Source organism: Pungitius pungitius, chromosome 9, assembly GCF_949316345.1.
Source record: "Pungitius pungitius chromosome 9, fPunPun2.1, whole genome shotgun sequence".
Classification (NCBI taxonomy): Eukaryota; Metazoa; Chordata; class Actinopteri; order Perciformes; family Gasterosteidae; genus Pungitius; species Pungitius pungitius.
The window spans coordinates 19840030-19856931 of NC_084908.1; the positions used below are offsets into that span (position 1 = coordinate 19840030).

General features: G+C 48.4%; 2 protein-coding genes across 4 annotated transcripts; one reads left to right on the forward strand and one right to left on the reverse strand.

Annotated features, from left to right (window-relative positions):
• Window positions 1-99: 99 nt before the first annotated feature.
• col9a1a (collagen, type IX, alpha 1a) lies at window positions 100-11533 on the reverse strand. The gene is made up of 32 exons (XM_037472205.2): window positions 11390-11533; window positions 10766-10840; window positions 10303-10341; window positions 10149-10211; window positions 9448-9501; window positions 9296-9331; window positions 9083-9106; window positions 8654-8707; window positions 8472-8525; window positions 8305-8337; window positions 7821-7877; window positions 7553-7606; window positions 7419-7472; window positions 7251-7304; window positions 6850-6903; window positions 6695-6748; window positions 6542-6595; window positions 6316-6369; window positions 6167-6220; window positions 6033-6077; window positions 5882-5935; window positions 5731-5784; window positions 5113-5166; window positions 3723-3794; window positions 2963-2998; window positions 2822-2866; window positions 2631-2663; window positions 2369-2515; window positions 2142-2196; window positions 1815-2003; window positions 1122-1199; window positions 100-1035 (listed from the first exon to the last, which is right to left on the reverse strand). The coding sequence occupies exons 1-32, from the start codon at window positions 11462-11464 to the stop codon at window positions 830-832; spliced, it is 2064 nt and encodes a 687-aa protein (XP_037328102.1). The 5' UTR covers window positions 11465-11533; the 3' UTR covers window positions 100-829.
• Window positions 11534-12249: 716 nt separating this feature from the next.
• Window positions 12250-16901, forward strand: hyls1 (HYLS1 centriolar and ciliogenesis associated). 3 transcript variants are annotated; one of them, XM_037472123.2, is made up of 12 exons: window positions 12250-12521; window positions 13039-13165; window positions 13310-13417; window positions 13524-13597; window positions 13815-14014; window positions 14273-14325; window positions 15988-16097; window positions 16186-16231; window positions 16326-16380; window positions 16457-16538; window positions 16660-16686; window positions 16767-16901. In XM_037472123.2, the coding sequence occupies exons 2-12, from the start codon at window positions 13066-13068 to the stop codon at window positions 16899-16901; spliced, it is 990 nt and encodes a 329-aa protein (XP_037328020.2). In that variant the 5' UTR covers window positions 12250-12521; window positions 13039-13065. The 3 variants fall into 3 exon arrangements, with proteins under 3 accessions (XP_037328020.2, XP_037328019.2, XP_037328018.2); XM_037472122.2 differs by having other exon boundaries at window positions 13060-13165; window positions 15985-16097; XM_037472121.2 differs by having other exon boundaries at window positions 12251-12521; window positions 15985-16097.
• Window position 16902: the final 1 nt, after the last annotated feature.

Sequence of the window (16902 nt, forward strand, 5' to 3'; positions counted from 1 at the left end):
CAGGTTAAAATGTGTCTGTTGAACATTAAATCAGTTTTTATTTTATGGTTCTGAGGGAATCAAATGTAATTTTTGTTTTCAATTATTACACCAGAAAAACATGTTTATGGCAGTAATTTTTATTTCATAGGAGCCATCTTATGTTTCAGGAAATGTATCAGAATTCAGGCCTTATGTTCAGGATTGAATCACGTCGTCCTCTGTATAGTCATCATGAGTTAAGAAAACCTTCATTGCATTAAATGTCTTTCAAAATCCCAAATTATTTCGGTGGTTTAGTTGGATGTAATTTTGAAATCTTGAAACAATCCTAAGTAATGGAATTTTTCATTCATGCACCACGCGATTAAAAGAATAGGAGAAAATGGTTTTGTTTAAACAAAACATGCCAGAGGTTATCAAAACGTGTTTATTTCTTCCTTTGTACAACTCGAAGACGTCACCTTGAATCGTGATATAATAAATAAGTCATAAAACTGAGGTTTTCACAAACTACAGTCGTCATGACAACAAATATCAAACATAAGCTGAAGTTAAAGTGGACAGAAGCTCAACAACACGTGCGTTCAGCTGGATCATCTGCGTATCGACACATTTACAAGAACAGAATCACGTTCAGACGCTGCTGCTCGGGTAGAAACGTGAGGTCAAAAGGTCAAATTAAGCTTTTTGCGTGAAGGCCTTTTCAGGAGCTGCATTTGGCTTCTCAGTGTTCACCTTCAGCTCGTAAACCAATCCGCTTCAAGGGAACCCAGTGACCCCCAGAAATAAAACCGTGAAAAAGACAAATGCCCCCCCCCCCCCCCTCCTGGTTTCCGGCTCCTGCTCCTCACATCTCACCGGGGCCCTTCATGCCGGAGTCCTTGGCGAACACCGGCGCCGCCACCATGGGCGGGACGCACTGGGACGACGCGCAGTAACCGGTGGCGCCGGCGGTGCCGGGGGGCCCGGGGACTCCCGGCACGCCGGGGACGCCGCGGGGGCCCCTCTCCCCGTCGCGACCGTCTGTGCCGTAAGCCGCTCGGCCGGGTTCGCCTGAGAGGAGCAGGGGGTCATTCATTCTTATATATTCTATAGCTTCGTCATTTCATAGCAATGAGTCCTTGGTCATCATCACTTGCCTGGTAGACCCGGGGCCCCCGGCGCCCCTTTGGGCCCCCTCTCGGTGGGTCCCCTGTCCCCTCGGTCGCCCTGGTCACCTGCACAGAGGACGCACGTAATTGAATTTGCCGGATTTAGCCGTGAGTTCGGGCGTTGCCTCGGCGATGAACCGGACGGAAGTGGGTCAGAACGGGATATAAATAAAGAACACGGGAGACGGAATGAACCAAACATTCCTTCAGAGGGGAGGGTTCCTCCCACAGACGCACCAATCACATCCTTTCTCTGCCAGAACTGATCCGAAGCTCAGTTTCCTCGAGATGAACTCGAGGTCAGCAGGTGCTGCTCCCCAGACATTTTACTTTGAGGATGAAAAGTTTTAGAATCCAAAAAGGCCCAAAGGTACAGAAGAGAAGAGATGGCGCGTGTTACGATCATACTCTGTGCAGAGGAAGTGGACGAAGTTGTCGTGACGCCACCTTGGACCTACTGAGGGAATGAATCAAGAGAGAAGAGGGTATTTTTCCCATAGACGTCTATGGGACCAGAGGAGTCGCCCCCTGGTGGACAGTAGAGAGAATGCAGCGTTTGACCGTCTGGTGCCGCCTTGGGAAGTGTTACTGGTCCTCCAGAGAGTTTGAGAATCTTACCAGTTCATTTTTCCCCAGACGCAAACCACCTTAAGTCACATGACCACGCGACGCGAAGCTCACCTTTGGGTCCTTTGCGCCCGATGAGCCCGGCCGGACCCTTCAGCCCGGGCAGTCCCCGAGAGCCGCCGTGTCCGGGGAAGCCGTTCTCCCCGGTGGGGCCCGGGGGTCCGGGCGGGCCGGGGGGGCCGGGGATCCCGGAGATGCCGGACTCGGGCCTCCTCAGGCTCGCCGCCAGCTGGGCCAGCTGCTCTGTGACGCAGCAGGACACGTCGCAGGTCGGTATTCAGAAGCTCTGTCAGCGGTAATCTGGGCCGCTCCAGTAGAAGTGGGCGCTACGATACTTTGCCAGCATGACACATGATGGGTGGGGTAGAAGGTGAACCTTACCTTGCATCACCCTCATGCAGACCCGTTTGATGTCTGTGTCCGTCGGAGATTTCCCCTGAACAAAAACAAAAGGTTGCTCTCAACGAGGAGCCGTTTGTTGACCTCAACTGAAGGACATCTCATGCGAACGCGGCCCCCGGAAGCTTAAATGAAGGATTGGTACTTTCTAATCCAGAAGTCTGTACGGACGGAAACATTTCGGAGGTAAAAAAAAAAAGGCATCTCACCGCTGGGCCCTGCCCCCCCGGCAGGCCAGGTACCCCCGCGTCGCCCTGCATGCCACGAGGCCCCGGTTGGCCCGGCTTGCCCTCTTTGCCCTGCTGTCCTCTGCCGCCCTCGGGTCCTTTGTTCCCCGTCTGGCCCGGGGGGCCGGTCTGTAATCAACACCGCGACGTCAGGACGGGGGGCGGGGCTTAGAACACAAAGGAGCTTTTCGTGGTGAGCTCAAAACGTTGCCGCTCCACAGCAAAAACACAAGCATCCCCGTACCGATCCTTTCTCCCCCGGTTCTCCTTGATCCCCCTGAAAGAAGAAGACATGCTGTTATAAAAAAGTCGATCCTGCAGTGCTTCTACTACGTTGGAGGCATTCCTCACATTCCTCTGTGTTTTTTTTTTTATTTCTCCCTCAACAAACAAATCACGACTAATGCGTGAAAACAAAGGGTTTCAGTCGCTTACCAGTTCTCCGGCATCGCCCGCTGTTCCTTCAGCGCCTGCAGAGCCCTGAAATCAAAAGCATTTTCATCTGTTTCATGTGCTGAACACCGCGTGGTCTAACATTCAGTTGCAGGCGTGTTATCTGCAACCTGTGAGACGTACCTGGTCTCCTTTCGGACCATCGAGGCCGACGGCCCCCTGAGGAAGAAAAAAACATTTGAGCTCGCACACAAATCCAACACTGAGGAGGTGAAAGAGAGTGTGTCTTAGCATCACTATGTTCAGTGTGAGCTTGGATCAATCACTGAACTACAGATGTAAGTATTTCAAAGGGGGAAACTTACAGCTGTGATGACTCTTTTCATTTTGACATCTACAGATTCCCGACCATGGCAACCATCACTGTCTTAAAAGCTGCATTCTGTGTAGTGACCAGCAGGGGGCGACTCTGCTCCCATAGACGTCTATGAGGAAATGACTCTACTTCTGTGTAGTGACCAGCAGGGGGCGACTCCTCTGCTCCCATAGACGTCTATAAGGAAATGACTCTACTTCTGTGTAGAGACCAGCAGGGGGCGACTCTGCTCCCATAGACGTCTATGAGGAAATGACTCTACTTCTCTACTTGATTTATTCCCTCAGTAAACATTGTAAACATGAGTTTATGGCCTCAGTCTCTAGTTTCAAGTGTTCTTCAATGCACCATGATGTTCATTTAGTGAATGATGGTCCATTTAGAGTCAAACAGACCATGAAGAGGGGATGCTTTAGGGCGGGGCTACACGCTGATTGACAGGTTGCTGTCACAGCGTGAGCCTGAGTACATTTTACAGCAACCTCAATGTGTTGACAAAGCGTCTATGTGCTCCTGACTGGTTTGGGTCCATCTTTGTGTTTGTGTTGTGTGTTGTGTGTCACTCACCCTGTCGCCCTTCTCACCGCGGTAACCAGCAGGACCAGGAAGACCGGGGAGGCCTGGATCCCCCTTGATTCCCTGTTAAAATATGCGCACACACAAATAATCAGTCAAATACACACAATGTACACACACTCAGATTCACAACATAAGACCGACTGTGTGACGCTTGGAACAGTCCCACCCCTTAACCTGAGCACAGCCGCAGTATAAACATAAACATACCCAGCTTCACATCATCTGATCTGTGAGGCTGGACCCCCCCCCCCCCCCCCCCAGGACCCAGGAGTACAGTGGGCCAACGGGTTTCAGGCATTCCTGGGGAACAGAGAGCTCTTTCAGGGCCTCTTTTTTGCTATGACCCCCCCGCCCCCCTTAAATGAAGAAAAACCCCTTTGCCCATCGGATTTGTGCAACAAGAGGCCATTCATGCCCGCTCACGGCGGATTAGAGACTTCACCACAGCCACAGGAGTTCTTGGAGGACCTGCCACTCTTCAGTGGACACCTCAGCTGCCAGATGCGAGGTTTCTCCTGGTCGAGTGGTACCTTCAGCACGAAGTATTTGTGGACACCGGTTGCTTGTGTTTCGACCTCTTAGTTTGAAATAGAGCCGAGGTTTTGAGCAGGAAGGTTCAGGAGATTATTATGTTTTGAGCTTAGCTTTATAATATGTGCATGTTTTTGTATCTGCTTCACAATCCGTATATGGTCTAATCTTTTATAGTGTTACTGTAATCCTGTTGTTTTTCTCTCAGGTTTAAAAAGCGCCTTCAGAAAAGCAATGTTGTTCCTACATTTATCTTTACAATGATAACAATATCTTCTTCTTTACATCCAGGATTCAGGTTTTTTAAATCTATATCTAATGTATGGCATTCATTCTTATAAAACACAGAGAAATTTCTTTAAAAAAAATGTTTTAACTAAATTGTTTGTGTGTGATTAAAAGCCAGTTCATCACGGCTTGTTAATCAACGAGCTCGTCTCGACTTCATGAAAGTGTTATTTTTCTTTGTTTTAACATAACACGTCATTTTATGGAGAGACGCTTGACTCATAACTCATAACTAAGTTTGGAGCACCACAGGGTTCTGTGCTGGGGCCACACCCCTTTTGGGCACCTTTCTACGCACTTGATTAGGGTCAAAGTTATTATTCTTTATTTGATTTAACTTTGAATGTATACATAGTACTTATGTAGTATGCACCTGTGTTGATGCTTAACTCGATAGAGCCGGGTATCAAGTTGTGGGTTTTATCTTTTATATAATATAATACATACTAAAGATTTTTCCAGTAAATATCAGGACACAGAAACTTGTGGTTGTGGTTTGACCCTCATTCTTTGTTCTGTACCCACTCAGGTGTTCAGGTGTGTTAGAGGGGGGTCTTACCCGGGGTCCTGGTGATCCCAGAGGCCCGCCGGGCCCTCGCTCTCCTCGTGCGCCCTGAACCAGAGAAAAACGACATTTTAATGTGGAGAGAAAACACGAAGAGATGCATAAACGTATCAAATCACAAATTAAAACAAAAACAAATGTTTGGCTGTTGTTGGCAATTTAAAAAATTGAAAATTAAATGAAAATTTTAAACAAAAAGAAGATGCTTTTAATCTAGATTACACATTTGAGCTGCAAATGCAGCCTGACTTAAGTTACGAGAAGCTCAGTTATAGTTTCTCTCTCTTTTTTGCTTTCATCTGGCAGCGTTTACGTCGGCTTTAGCAACTGAAGTCATCAGAATTACTTATTTCTTTGCACCGTTTCGTATTAAATGATGCAAATGGCATCATTTACGCTTCACATTGATCTGGTGATCCTCGCTCAAGTCAGGTTTACTTCTTGTTAAGTTCTCATCTTGGAGACGAAGGATAAACCCTTAAAAATAGGGTTTGTGTTCCTGCTTCAATTGGACTTTAAGCGTTTACGCAATCTACAAATGCTGCCCGGCCCGGACGGGCGTGAGTGTGCGATGGAGGCCGCTGTACTGGAATGAAGATGCAGCTGACTCACTGGTCCTCCTCGGGCTCCGACCGGTCCCACCTCGCCCTGCTCGCCTCGCTCGCCCTGCAAGCAGACGGACCGCACCACGAGGTCAGAACAACAAAACACGTTTAGATCTGAGGCCTTTGCTTTAAATGAAATGTGTGTGCTTTACACTTACTTGTTTCCCTGGAGACCCCATCTCCCCAACAGCACCTGGATCACCTGGGATTCCCTGGAAAGGGGAAACCGGAGCAGTTCATTTAACCGTAAATAATCATCCTCTAGAAGGTTTCAATGTTGGAGACGTCAGTTACGATATCAGATCATACCGCTGCACCACTGACTCCCTTCTGGCCCCAAGTGCCTGGCAAACCCTACATGAAGACAAGACACATCAACACATCGCTCTCTCTCTCTGCGGAGGAAGAACCAGGGATGCTTCTGGGTCAAAGGTCACACTCACAGGAAGCCCTTGTGGGCCAGCAACACCCGGAGCCCCATTTTTCGCAGTGAGACCCTGAAGAAACCACAGGAACAAACGTTCAGACGACCGCCTTTCTACCTGAAAGCCAACTGGTGCGACGGATGCAGTAAATAATTGTCGGGCGATACCTTGGATCCGGGCAGACCAGGTATTCCCTCACGGCCATCTGGCCCGGCGAGGCCCTGTGGACCAAGAGGACAAACGCTTTACGTCGAGATCTCTCTCTCTATATATGTATATACATATATTACAGCATGTGATATCTGTTCAAATGAAGGGCCAGGCCTCCATCAGGTTGCATTGTGGGAATTATTGTTAGTGATTGATTGAGTGAGGAGAAGAAGCGGCGCTCACAGGCTCTCCCTTGGGCCCCGGCACTCCTCTGATCCCCGACGGACCGGAATCCCCCTAAAAAACATCACAGGAGGAAGCATCTCGTGTTGGTGACAGGGAACTCAGGAGAAACAAAAGAATCGGTGACAAACTTGTGTGTGAGTAAGATCTCACCCGAACCCCCGCTGGTCCGAGCTCCCCGACGGCTCCCCTTTGACCCCGGTCGCCCTGAAAGATGTCATCGGTTGAGGGTTTTAGCATTTTTTATGTTTAATCACAAGCGGGGGGGGGGGGGGGGGGGGTGAACAGAGGTGAAAGAAAAGACTCACTGGGGCTCCCTGGATTCCTCGAGGACCTCCATCACCTTGTTGTCCACGAGCTCCCTAGAAACGGGAACATTTTGTAAGGAAAAGCCGATTTGTTTATCAATTTATTGATGAATCCTCTGTTCTACAAAGTGGCAGAACGCTGAACATCCCGGTTGGAGGGGATTAAATGTATTTTTTTTAGCAAATCACAACAATATCCATTTTTAATACGATGCAAACAAAAAGAGAAAATAGCCCAAAAAAAGGCCTTCAAGCCACTTGTGTGACTCATGTTGAATGCATGTTGTAATGAGCTTTTATTGTGAAATGTCGTTGATGTGGGTTTAATCATAATTGGTAGCATCATCTCTGTTTTCGCTTCACGTCTTCGCGTCTTTGTGGGTGCGTTCGACCGGTCTCACCCTGTCCCCTTTGGGCCCGGGGATTCCTTGGAGGCCTCTCTTTCCGCCTGGGCCCTAAAAGCCGAATTCGGCGGACGGAGGGAGGGAGAAGAGACAGAAAAGTGTTGGTACGTGCGATGAGACGTCTCATTGTGAAGCGTCTTCAGAGAAAATGGAGGAATATTTCACCGGTGGTCCTTGAGCTCCGACTTCCCCCGCCGGTCCTTGTTCTCCTTCCTCCCCCTGAAAGAGAAGCTCGGGTAAGTTTTTCATCCACTGCCTTCTACGTCTCAGAGGGGATCATAGAGGCAGACGCGTGTTACCTTGTGTCCTTGTCTTCCGGGCTCACCGGATTCACCTTTGACCCCTTTGTGGCCCTAAAGGCAGAAAAAATGGGTGAGATTCGATTATTATAGAAGTTTTTATCCACCATTCATCTCATGTCAAGAGTGAAATGTTCGTTTTGTCACAGGGATTCACTTGATTTTTTTAACATCGTGACTGAAATGATCTCTGGTGTCTTTTGTCCCAACTCATCGGCAATAAAGTTTAAACATTCATTTGGTAAAAAATAAAATACGCTTCACTCACCTTCATGCCGGGGAGGCCAGAATGTCCGTTGAGTCCTGCGGGACAGGCGTTGGGACACTGAAACACACCACAGCCTATTTAAGGTCATGGAAGAGCCCCGCCACTAGGGGCCGCCACCCTCCACTGCCCCCCCCCACACACACACACACACCCTCACACCCATGAGCGAGTAGAGACAAGTTTAAAAATAGAGGACGCCGTGCCCTTGATCAGTCGATGGTCGTCTCTCCGATGTCCGAGCTTTCTACGAGCACTTGAACACATCACTGTGGCTTTCAGTTGTGTTACAACACAAATTATTGAACTTTAAAGTAAACAACGAGGTCCTTTAATAGGCCAAAACCTGATGGATGAAACTTGCTGACTTTGTGGTTAGATGTCAGCCATGTTTTTTAGTCTTTATAGCAGGAAACAAGTGCTTTTATTTTGACGGGGCAGAAAGCCATTTTGTTGAAATTGTTGTGTCCCTTGGGGTCAAACTCACCAGGTCCTCGCCTTTATACACACCCGGAGGACCCTGGGAAAAAAGACATGAAAACACATTACTCTCATATGAGCTGAAGTTAACCTTTGACCTTTAACCTCCCGCAGTGTTACGCCCACTCATTAAGAGTTAGAGCTTAACATCAGTCATATTATGATAATATTTACCCGCGGCCCAGCAGAACCAGGGAGACCCACAGGACCTCGCCCGCCTCTTGATCCCTGTGAGAGGTTTAAGTCTTTCAGCACAAGTACAACTACATTATATACATTATATCTCTATATATACATATATGTATTTAGTGGTGGTTTTTGTCGTGCTTATAAACAGGACCAACAGGTGTACTCACAGGTGCTCCAACTTTGCCGAGTTCTCCTGGCAGCCCGTCTGTGCCCGGGAGGCCCTGTTGGCACACGAGAAACATCACCGTGTGACGCAGTGAGTCCTCTTACGCAGCTGAACAAATGCAAATAAATATGTATAAAGTATCAATGTATTCACTTAATAACTTTTTTTACCGGCACATATTAATCCACCAATAATAATATATAAATACGGTTCACTCCCCGCTGTAAACAAACAGATTAAAGGACCAATGACACTTTGTTTCCAGAAAATAAATGAGACCAAGTGGCCAGTAACAGTAAAATGTACATTAAAGCCGGTGGTTTTTGATGAAATCAACGCAGGTATATCTGCATCCTCCGGGTGACCTCGTGACCCACCTGACATCGGTAACCATGACAACGCTGTGCTTAGACACTGTGTGCATACTCACATCCAGCCCGTCGGGTCCGACCCCCTGTGGAGAGAAATCGGGGATTCAAAGTGATCTTTAAATATCTTTTTTTAAAGTCAGTAACTCAAAGATATTCAGTTTAAAATCATGTGAAGCACAGAAAAGACTGAAAACTTCCTTTTCTGTCTCGAAAAAACGATTAAACACAAAGTAATTATGGTCAAAATGCTTTGTTGTTGTGTTTGTGCTCACCTTCGCCCCCACAGACCCGATGGGCCCCTGTTGTCCCTGAAAACAAACACAAACAAGAACCCTGAGTGCGACAGATACAGAACATCATACATTTATTTACATTTATTAAACAGAAGGGAAAATCCAACAGAGTAAAGCAATAATAAAGTTACTTTTTGTCCTTTGGGGCCCCCCAGGCCCGGATCTCCAGGAGGTCCAACGGGTCCCTACAAAGATGACACAACATTTGAAAAAAATAACCTTAATGGTGGAATAAATGTGTGGAATAGAGCATCAGTGGTTGTGGTGAGAGACAAGTTTCATCTCGAGAGGATTACGATTGATGTTGCACAGAGGGACCAGTGACGTCATCACTGAACCAAGAGAGAGACCAGCCCAACACAACAGGAAATGGTCCTCTTAAGGTATGAATGATCTTTGTCATATCGGGAGGGGGCGTGGCCTTCCTTCCATCAGCCCCTCCCCTCCCGTGCCTCCTCCATAACTCTCAAAGACACTCCCGAGGTCACAAAACCAAAAGTCAAAAGGAAGCTGTGTGTGTTCCTCCACCCAAAGACCCAAAATGATCTCCTCCAGGCTCTGCAGTGTGGTCTATTTGCTGACGTAGGTGTAGCTCCTTCCTCCACCTCTTCGAGCTTTTCCCACACGTTTGGATCCACATGAAGCTCTGGATGTGTCCTCAGCGCTCGGACACACTGGGTCCATTCTGCACCCCCCCCCCCCTCCCCCAACCCTCCATCCACCTCCCACACACAAAGAGCCCTGTTTCTGTCAGGAAGGCACGCGAGGCCCCCCCCCCCCCCCCAAAAAAAGAGCGACGTCGACGGGTGTTCCGTCCGGTGTCTCCACTCACGTCGGCCCCCGGAAGGCCTGCAGCTCCCGGAGCTCCGTCCCGGCCGTCGTCTCCGTCGGGTCCCTGCAGACGGATCAGAGAGCAGATCAGTCATCAGCCATCAATCACACCGGGGGGGGGGGGATGGGGGGGGGGGGGGTTAGGGCCCACTCACCGGTCCTCCGTCCACCTTGGAGTCTTCTCCTCGGTCGCCCTGCAGGAGGAAGGTGGTTGAAGAAGTCAGAGAAGCTGAAGGACATTAAGGGTCCTGCTGTATAACCCCACCACCCCACGTCGTCCACTGAGCCGTTGTCCCTGGAAGGATTTATTAATAAATCAATGGATCTACTGACTCTTTGTTTTTGGTGGAACTCGAATGAACATGTTTGTGGGATTAAGAAAAACTTGATTCAATCGGGATTAAAAATCTTTTCCAACTCATGGTGCAGAATTTAATCTGAATTAAAGGCTAAAAATGATCTGACTGTAGTTTGAAAGAACAACAATCCTTGTGAGGTCCGTTAATCTGTTTTCTTCGCCTCACGTGAGGACTTTTTAAAAAAAATTAAAATAACTCCTTCATGTGTGAAACGATTAAAAACCTGCTGGACCCGATCCCGCCGGCTTCAGAAACTCACATCAATGCCGTCCACTCCGGGCACGCCTGCTACTCCCATCGGCCCCGGGGGGCCTCTGGGACCGACCGGGCCCCTCTGCAGAATAAACACACGCATTAAAATACTCACTCACTGAATTTCATCTGTGCGGCTCAGACACAGACGCTCATTGTTCAGGGAAAGGTCAGGAAACTAAAGCCGGGTTCCCATTACGGTCCCGTTGCTGCGCCCCACCGCCGCCATCAGCTCCACGGAATTAAACGTCTTTTTGTAAATAACGCCGGTTTTGAATGAAAACGTTTAAAACGTTTTCCCCTTAAATGAGCCCAGATTTAACAGATGGGTCACAAAGTGATTTCATAGGTGGTGCCTGACAATAGAAACACTAAAACCAGAAATAAAGTACACATCAGTCCCTCAAAATGATCTCTATGACTCCAAAATATTTAATAAAGTGTACAACGTGTACATTTCCGTTTAAAAGAAACACATGAACCATTAAGGATCATACCTTTGCCTCAGATACTCACATTATGACATCGTTCATACACATTGGATAAAAACACTGAATATAATCCACGTTTTACAACAATCTGTGTAAACGCCAGCCACCTGCAGGAATAAAGAGCTCTAACATCTTCTCACCTGAGCCGAGCAAATCAACACCACCTGCAGCAAAATCACCAGCAAAGACTCCCGACAGATCCCGGAGCGAGACATGGTCGTCCCAGGGCCGAGGAAGACGAGGAAAAGTCCCTTTTCTCCCAGATTAAACGGTCCACCTGTCAGTCTCCCCCCCGACTGAAAGCCCACCGCCTGCTGGAAGGGGAGGACGTTAGAAGCCCTGATTATTCATAAGAGGCTCAGCAGGAGAAGGGGTGGGCTTCTCTACACACACACACACAGGGGAGGGGGGTGTACTTACCTTTTTCCATGAAATTAAAATACATTTGACCCCACAGTCAGTTGAGAGTGGCCGTGACAATGAAAGATTAAAAGAGGAGAAACGAGAGGCCTGGAGGAATTAAGTGGTTCGCACATGTTCAGGTCTGTTATTTTCATCCAGGATCCGCCTCGACTGGTGGACACAATCCAGGTGGACGCCATGATGCTCGCTGCTCAGTCGGATGGACAATGTTTGTAAGTGAGGTAAAAGAGGTCGGCCGCATTACTTGGGCAGAGAACTGTTTGTGTTGCTGCTTTTTACTCCTGGAATCAACCATCCAGTTTTGCTTTTGCTTGTCATGTGTTGGATGACGACAACAGATCCCTGGATCCCCGGAAGAATGCAGGCGTCACGAATCAAAGACGATTCCAAAGTCAATGGAAGAGGACGTATTCAGATTCACAAGTAAAGGAGCTACTGTGCAAACACACTACTAAGTATGTAAGTATTAGCAGAAAACTGCACTTTATGTATTACCTGAAACTAGTTTTTCACTGTAATTTAACTTGTTAAAAAAGGAAGAACATGATTTGAACTGGGGTTGTTTAGTGCTCCTGTTGCACTCCGGACACGCGGGTGGCGCTGCTGCACAAACCCGCCGACCGCTAATAAACACCAACGAAGAAGAAAAGCACCGGAAGTTGGCGGAAGACGCCGAGGGCGTCGTTTTCAAAGCTCGATAACCGGCCGTTGTCTCGGCGCTGTGGTCCCCTTCCTGTAAACAACACAACGACATTTATGAACCAAACCACACACACACACACGTATCCGGGGATGTTGACCTTATGAATTCAGCGTAACAGCGAACCGTCCTCCTGCAGTGAGAAACAGGTAAAACGCCATCAAGTTAACGTTAGTTGTCGTTGTTTTTGTTCACTGCAGCGTGAATGCTAACTGTTAGCCTAGCTCGCTCCCCGTACCCTTTTTAGAAAGGCGTCCACTTTACGGTTTAACTAATTAAACTAAATCAAACCAAAACAAGAGGCCGCATTAGATCTCAACAGTGAACTGCTTAATTCGTCTCGAACAATAGCCTCAGTTCACTTTAATTTATTTATTACATAAGTAGCAGCTGATGTAAGTGAGCTTTAATTCACTATGTTTTTCTGCATTAATCTTCGAGTAATTTAATTCACTTTTCTATAGTAAACAACGTCCTCACTGACAACGACTCACTAAAGTCAAGGCAGGAATGTTTATTATTTATCACTAACTTCCCAAAGGAAACCTGACTACACAGAAAGAGCTAAAGCTGAACTGAATAAAAAATAAATGTGTTTTAACTTAATTTAAGAGCTCTTTTGATCTTCTTTAGACCTGTTTTATAGTCATTTGTTTCCACCTTCAGGCTTTCTGCTTCCTCCTTAAGAATATAATGGACATCCTGGATTTTTCAGAAGAGGAAATTCAAGAACAACTTTTAGCCCTCGGATACAAAAACATACCGAAACATCGTCTGTGTGAATTCAAGCAAGGTCTGAAGCACAAATACAACTTTATTTTGCACGTTGATGTAACATAATGAATCATTGTAATTCACCACCGTCCAATTATAACAGACGAAGAAATAACTATCAAACATGGGACATTGATAAAAACTCTTCTCCCTTTAATGTCAGACCTGGACGAGCTGGTTCGACGTGGAGAATGGAAACGCTTTGCCTCGTCGGCTGGGACGAACGGCGCCGCCTCTGGGCCGAGTCCTCCCGCCTACACCAAAGAGAAAGGTCGGCGCACGCCACGCGGCCGCCGCTCACAGCGTGTCAGAGTAAATAAATAAATGTAATAAATGTCCTCCATTAACACTAATCTATTCCCCGCGTTGCTTCACAGTGGGTCCGTGCTACTTTGAAAACTCTGGTCAAGGCTTTTTCTTACATGCAGGAAACGTGCAGCATGAGCGACAGGTACGTGTAGCGACACCTGAACAAAGTAATCTCAGGCATCAATAATGACACATTCATTTATTGTATTTCAAATGTGACTATTTTTACTCCCATGGAGGAAAAAGTGCACACTTAAAACTGGATTATTGTGTAACGTTTGGTGTCGTTCACGTGGAGATTTGTCTTGAAGACAATCAACCTCTTTGAGTGGCTTGTGACGGGTGCTTTGCGTTGGCAGGTGATCAGCTGTGACTCGTACGCTCGGCACTCGGTGGCTCTGAACCACGGGCCTCCTCACGGGCCGCCCGGCAGGCTGCAGGTGGAGGAGGAGGAGGAGGAGCCGGACCCGGGCGAAAGCCTCCACCCGGCGCTAACGGACAGCTACGCCTCCACCCCCGACTCCCACAGGGGCCGCTACATCAAGAGGAAAGTCCTCAGGTGAATCTGGTTCCTTTTCATTTCCCTCTTCATTCTTTAAAGTTATTATTTAATTTGTTGTTGTTTTGAATATTTGGTGAATTTTTTTACACAAACTGAGGATGAATAAAGGTGCAATTAGTAGGTTTTAGTGGGAAGTGTTTTTTTCACGAGTCTCGTGCTGCTCGCTCTGTAGCTTTGTACTTGTGTAACACCCAGGCTGGAAATATAATAATAATAAAAATAATAATAATAATGCAGCTCTTTTTCCACCTGTAGGAAACACGAAGGACAATCACTCGTCTGCGATGAATCCGTCTACAGCGAAGAAGGTGATTTATTAAGTTGTTTGCTTTATATTCCTCTCTTTTTCAATTGCAAAACAAACTAACAAATAAATATAAAATAATTTAAATATTTCTAATTGAAGAACTGGATCAATATAAAATGGATAAAAATAATTCTGTTAGTTCAGAATAAAAGAAAAAGAGAAAGTTGAGTTCCACATCTGCTCCGTCGAGTTCCAATAAAATATTGAAGTAATCCCGCTGGTCACCACCGGGGGGGGGGGCTGCGTCGCTCCAGAAGAAGCTCCTGGATGTCGGCGTAATCCTCTTAGCTCCCTCGCTGAGCCTCCTGCCTCCAGACACACACCTCGGCAACATGCACAAAGTGCACCGACCTCCAGAGGACCACGAGCAGAACTCGCTCTGCTCCTCCTTTTGGTCCGATGGAGACGGACGAGAGGAGGAGGAGGAGGAGGAAGAAGAGACTGAGCAGGTGGTTGGAGAGGAACACTGCGAACCTGTCAGCGGGTCAGAGGACTCTCACCAGGAGCAACGAAAGGAGGACGAGTCCAAACCCTTTGGGGACGACTCGCTCCAGGAGACATCTGATGAAAGGGACTCTGAATCCTTCAGCTATTCAGAAGACTCTCTCCAGGAGGGACAGGTGGAGGAGGAGGAGGAGGAGTCCACACCTGTTGGCGAAGCAGGAGACTCTCTCCAGGACGAGTCAGAGGAGGAAGACGACTCCAAGCCGCTCAGTGGTTCGGAGGACCACGAGGACCCGGAGGAGGAGGAGGAGGAGCGAGTGATCGCCGAGGAAGAGTCTGCACCTGCTGCAGGTGAAGAGGACTCTCCTCAGGAGGAGGAGGAGGAGGACGACTCTCGTCCTCTCCGTGAAGAAAAGCCTGAGGTGAACCACGAGGTCGGCGTCAGCACGGAGGGTTTGGAAGGCGGACATGATGATGATGAGGAAGAATGCTGCAGCAGGCGCTCCAATAGTCTGATGACCTCCGGCTACGGAACCTTCCAGCCGGAGGAGCTGGACGGAGGAGACGACGGGGACATCGCGGGCTTCGATCACGACAGTCGCCGAGACCCGTCCGAGACGGGGGACGATGAAGAGGAAGAGGACGACTGCTCGCTGGGCTGGTTTGACCTCGGCCCCTCGGAGACACGCTGTCCCCGCAGAGAGGTGGACGCGGCGGGACCAGCAGGAGACAAAGGGCCGCGTGCAAGATCTGAGACGGGAGGACAAGTCTGTCCCGCTGAAGACAAAGTGGACGTGAAGAATCCTGAAGGCGGGAGAGGTGACGAAGAGGCGACGCGACGGGAAACTAAAGCGAGAGACACTGAGGACGAAGCAGAGTCCTCGAGCAACAAGGACATCAAGTTTATAGACTCCAAAGTGGACCCGGGACACCCTGAGAGGGACGGAGACCTCCGGCAGAAGACGAGTAAACGGCTTCCTCTCACAAGACATGAAACAAGGATTCAACCGTCCTCTTAATGTGTTCCCCCCCCCCCCCCCCTTATATGAAGACAGCCCCCCCGATGTTTGTAGATATTGTACTTAAGTTTTAGTATTTTAACATTGTTGACTCGTATACACGTCACAGTAAGTTTGGCGCTGTATTTAAAGGGAACACACATCGTTTTATTAACACAAAGAATCAAACGTCAACGAGTCGTCGTTTGTGTCCGTAGCAGCGAGCGTTCTGGAGCAGCGGCTGGCCGGTCTCCACGTGTCCTCCTCGGGTCACAGCTCCGGGACGGACCAGGTCTCCTTCAGCGCCTTGGACTCCTACATCGGGGGCCTGGTGGGTAACTAGTCTCCCGGGAGGGGGGGGGGGGGGGCTAAAAGCAGCCACTGTTTACTGGGTTTCTTTTTCTCTTCTTTCGGGACAGATTCGAAGTCGTAGCGACGGTGACCTTCGACCCAAACCCAAATCCTGTGAGTGAGCAGAACCCCAAAGTACAAACTCTGAATATCCTCTTATTGACAAAACCGCTCTTATTCAAAGAAAAAAAAACAAATCCTGTTTCAGTCATCCGGCCAGCGATGAGTCAGCAGACCTTAAAGAAGACGGACCCGGTGGCCAAGTGAGTCACGGCGGCTGCGTCTGAACCTTCTCTGGTGCTGGTGGCTGTCGATGACTCATCGCTTTCTCTTCTGCAGGTATTTCAAGTACAAGCAGCTCTGGGAAACGTTCACGCTCCCAGGAGACGGGGACCGGCGGTCCCTCCGCTCGGAGCTCAGGGTGCGTGAATGTAACGTCGATTCAAGTGTTTAACAACAATGGACAGTCGTGATATGATGGGAACCGTTTCCTGCTCAGTGGTGAACGTTAACCGTTGCTTCTACGCGTTTGTTTTTTTTAGGAACGACTTGCATACCAACCTCCAGCAGTGAGTAACTTATTATTATCATTACATATTCATCCCTCGGATTCATCCCCTTTCCTCACCGCTCCTCCTCCGCCCGGCAGCCTAAACCTCGGAGGACCTACGTGCCGAACTCCTACGTGGTGCCGACGGAGAAGAAGCGCTCGGCGCTCCGATGGGAGCTCAGGAACGACCTCGCCAGCGGACTCCTCCCCCACAGATTCACATACCAGCCTTAGG

Coding starts and splice junctions, on each gene's coding strand:
- hyls1 (XM_037472122.2), top strand. CDS start 13,066: ATGGACATCCTGGATTTTTCAGAAGAGGAAATTCAAGAACAACTTTTA. Junction 13,598..13,814: donor ACGTGCAGCATGAGCGACAG/GTACGTGTAGCG, acceptor TTGCGTTGGCAG/GTGATCAGCTGTGACTCGTA. Junction 16,687..16,766: donor TTGCATACCAACCTCCAGCA/GTGAGTAACTTA, acceptor TCCGCCCGGCAG/CCTAAACCTCGGAGGACCTA.
- col9a1a (XM_037472205.2), bottom strand. CDS start 11,464: ATGTCTCGCTCCGGGATCTGTCGGGAGTCTTTGCTGGTGATTTTGCTG. Junction 2,867..2,962: donor ATGGTCCGAAAGGAGACCAG/GTACGTCTCACA, acceptor TTTTGATTTCAG/GGCTCTGCAGGCGCTGAAGG. Junction 2,516..2,630: donor AACCGGGGGAGAAAGGATCG/GTACGGGGATGC, acceptor TGTTGATTACAG/ACCGGCCCCCCGGGCCAGAC.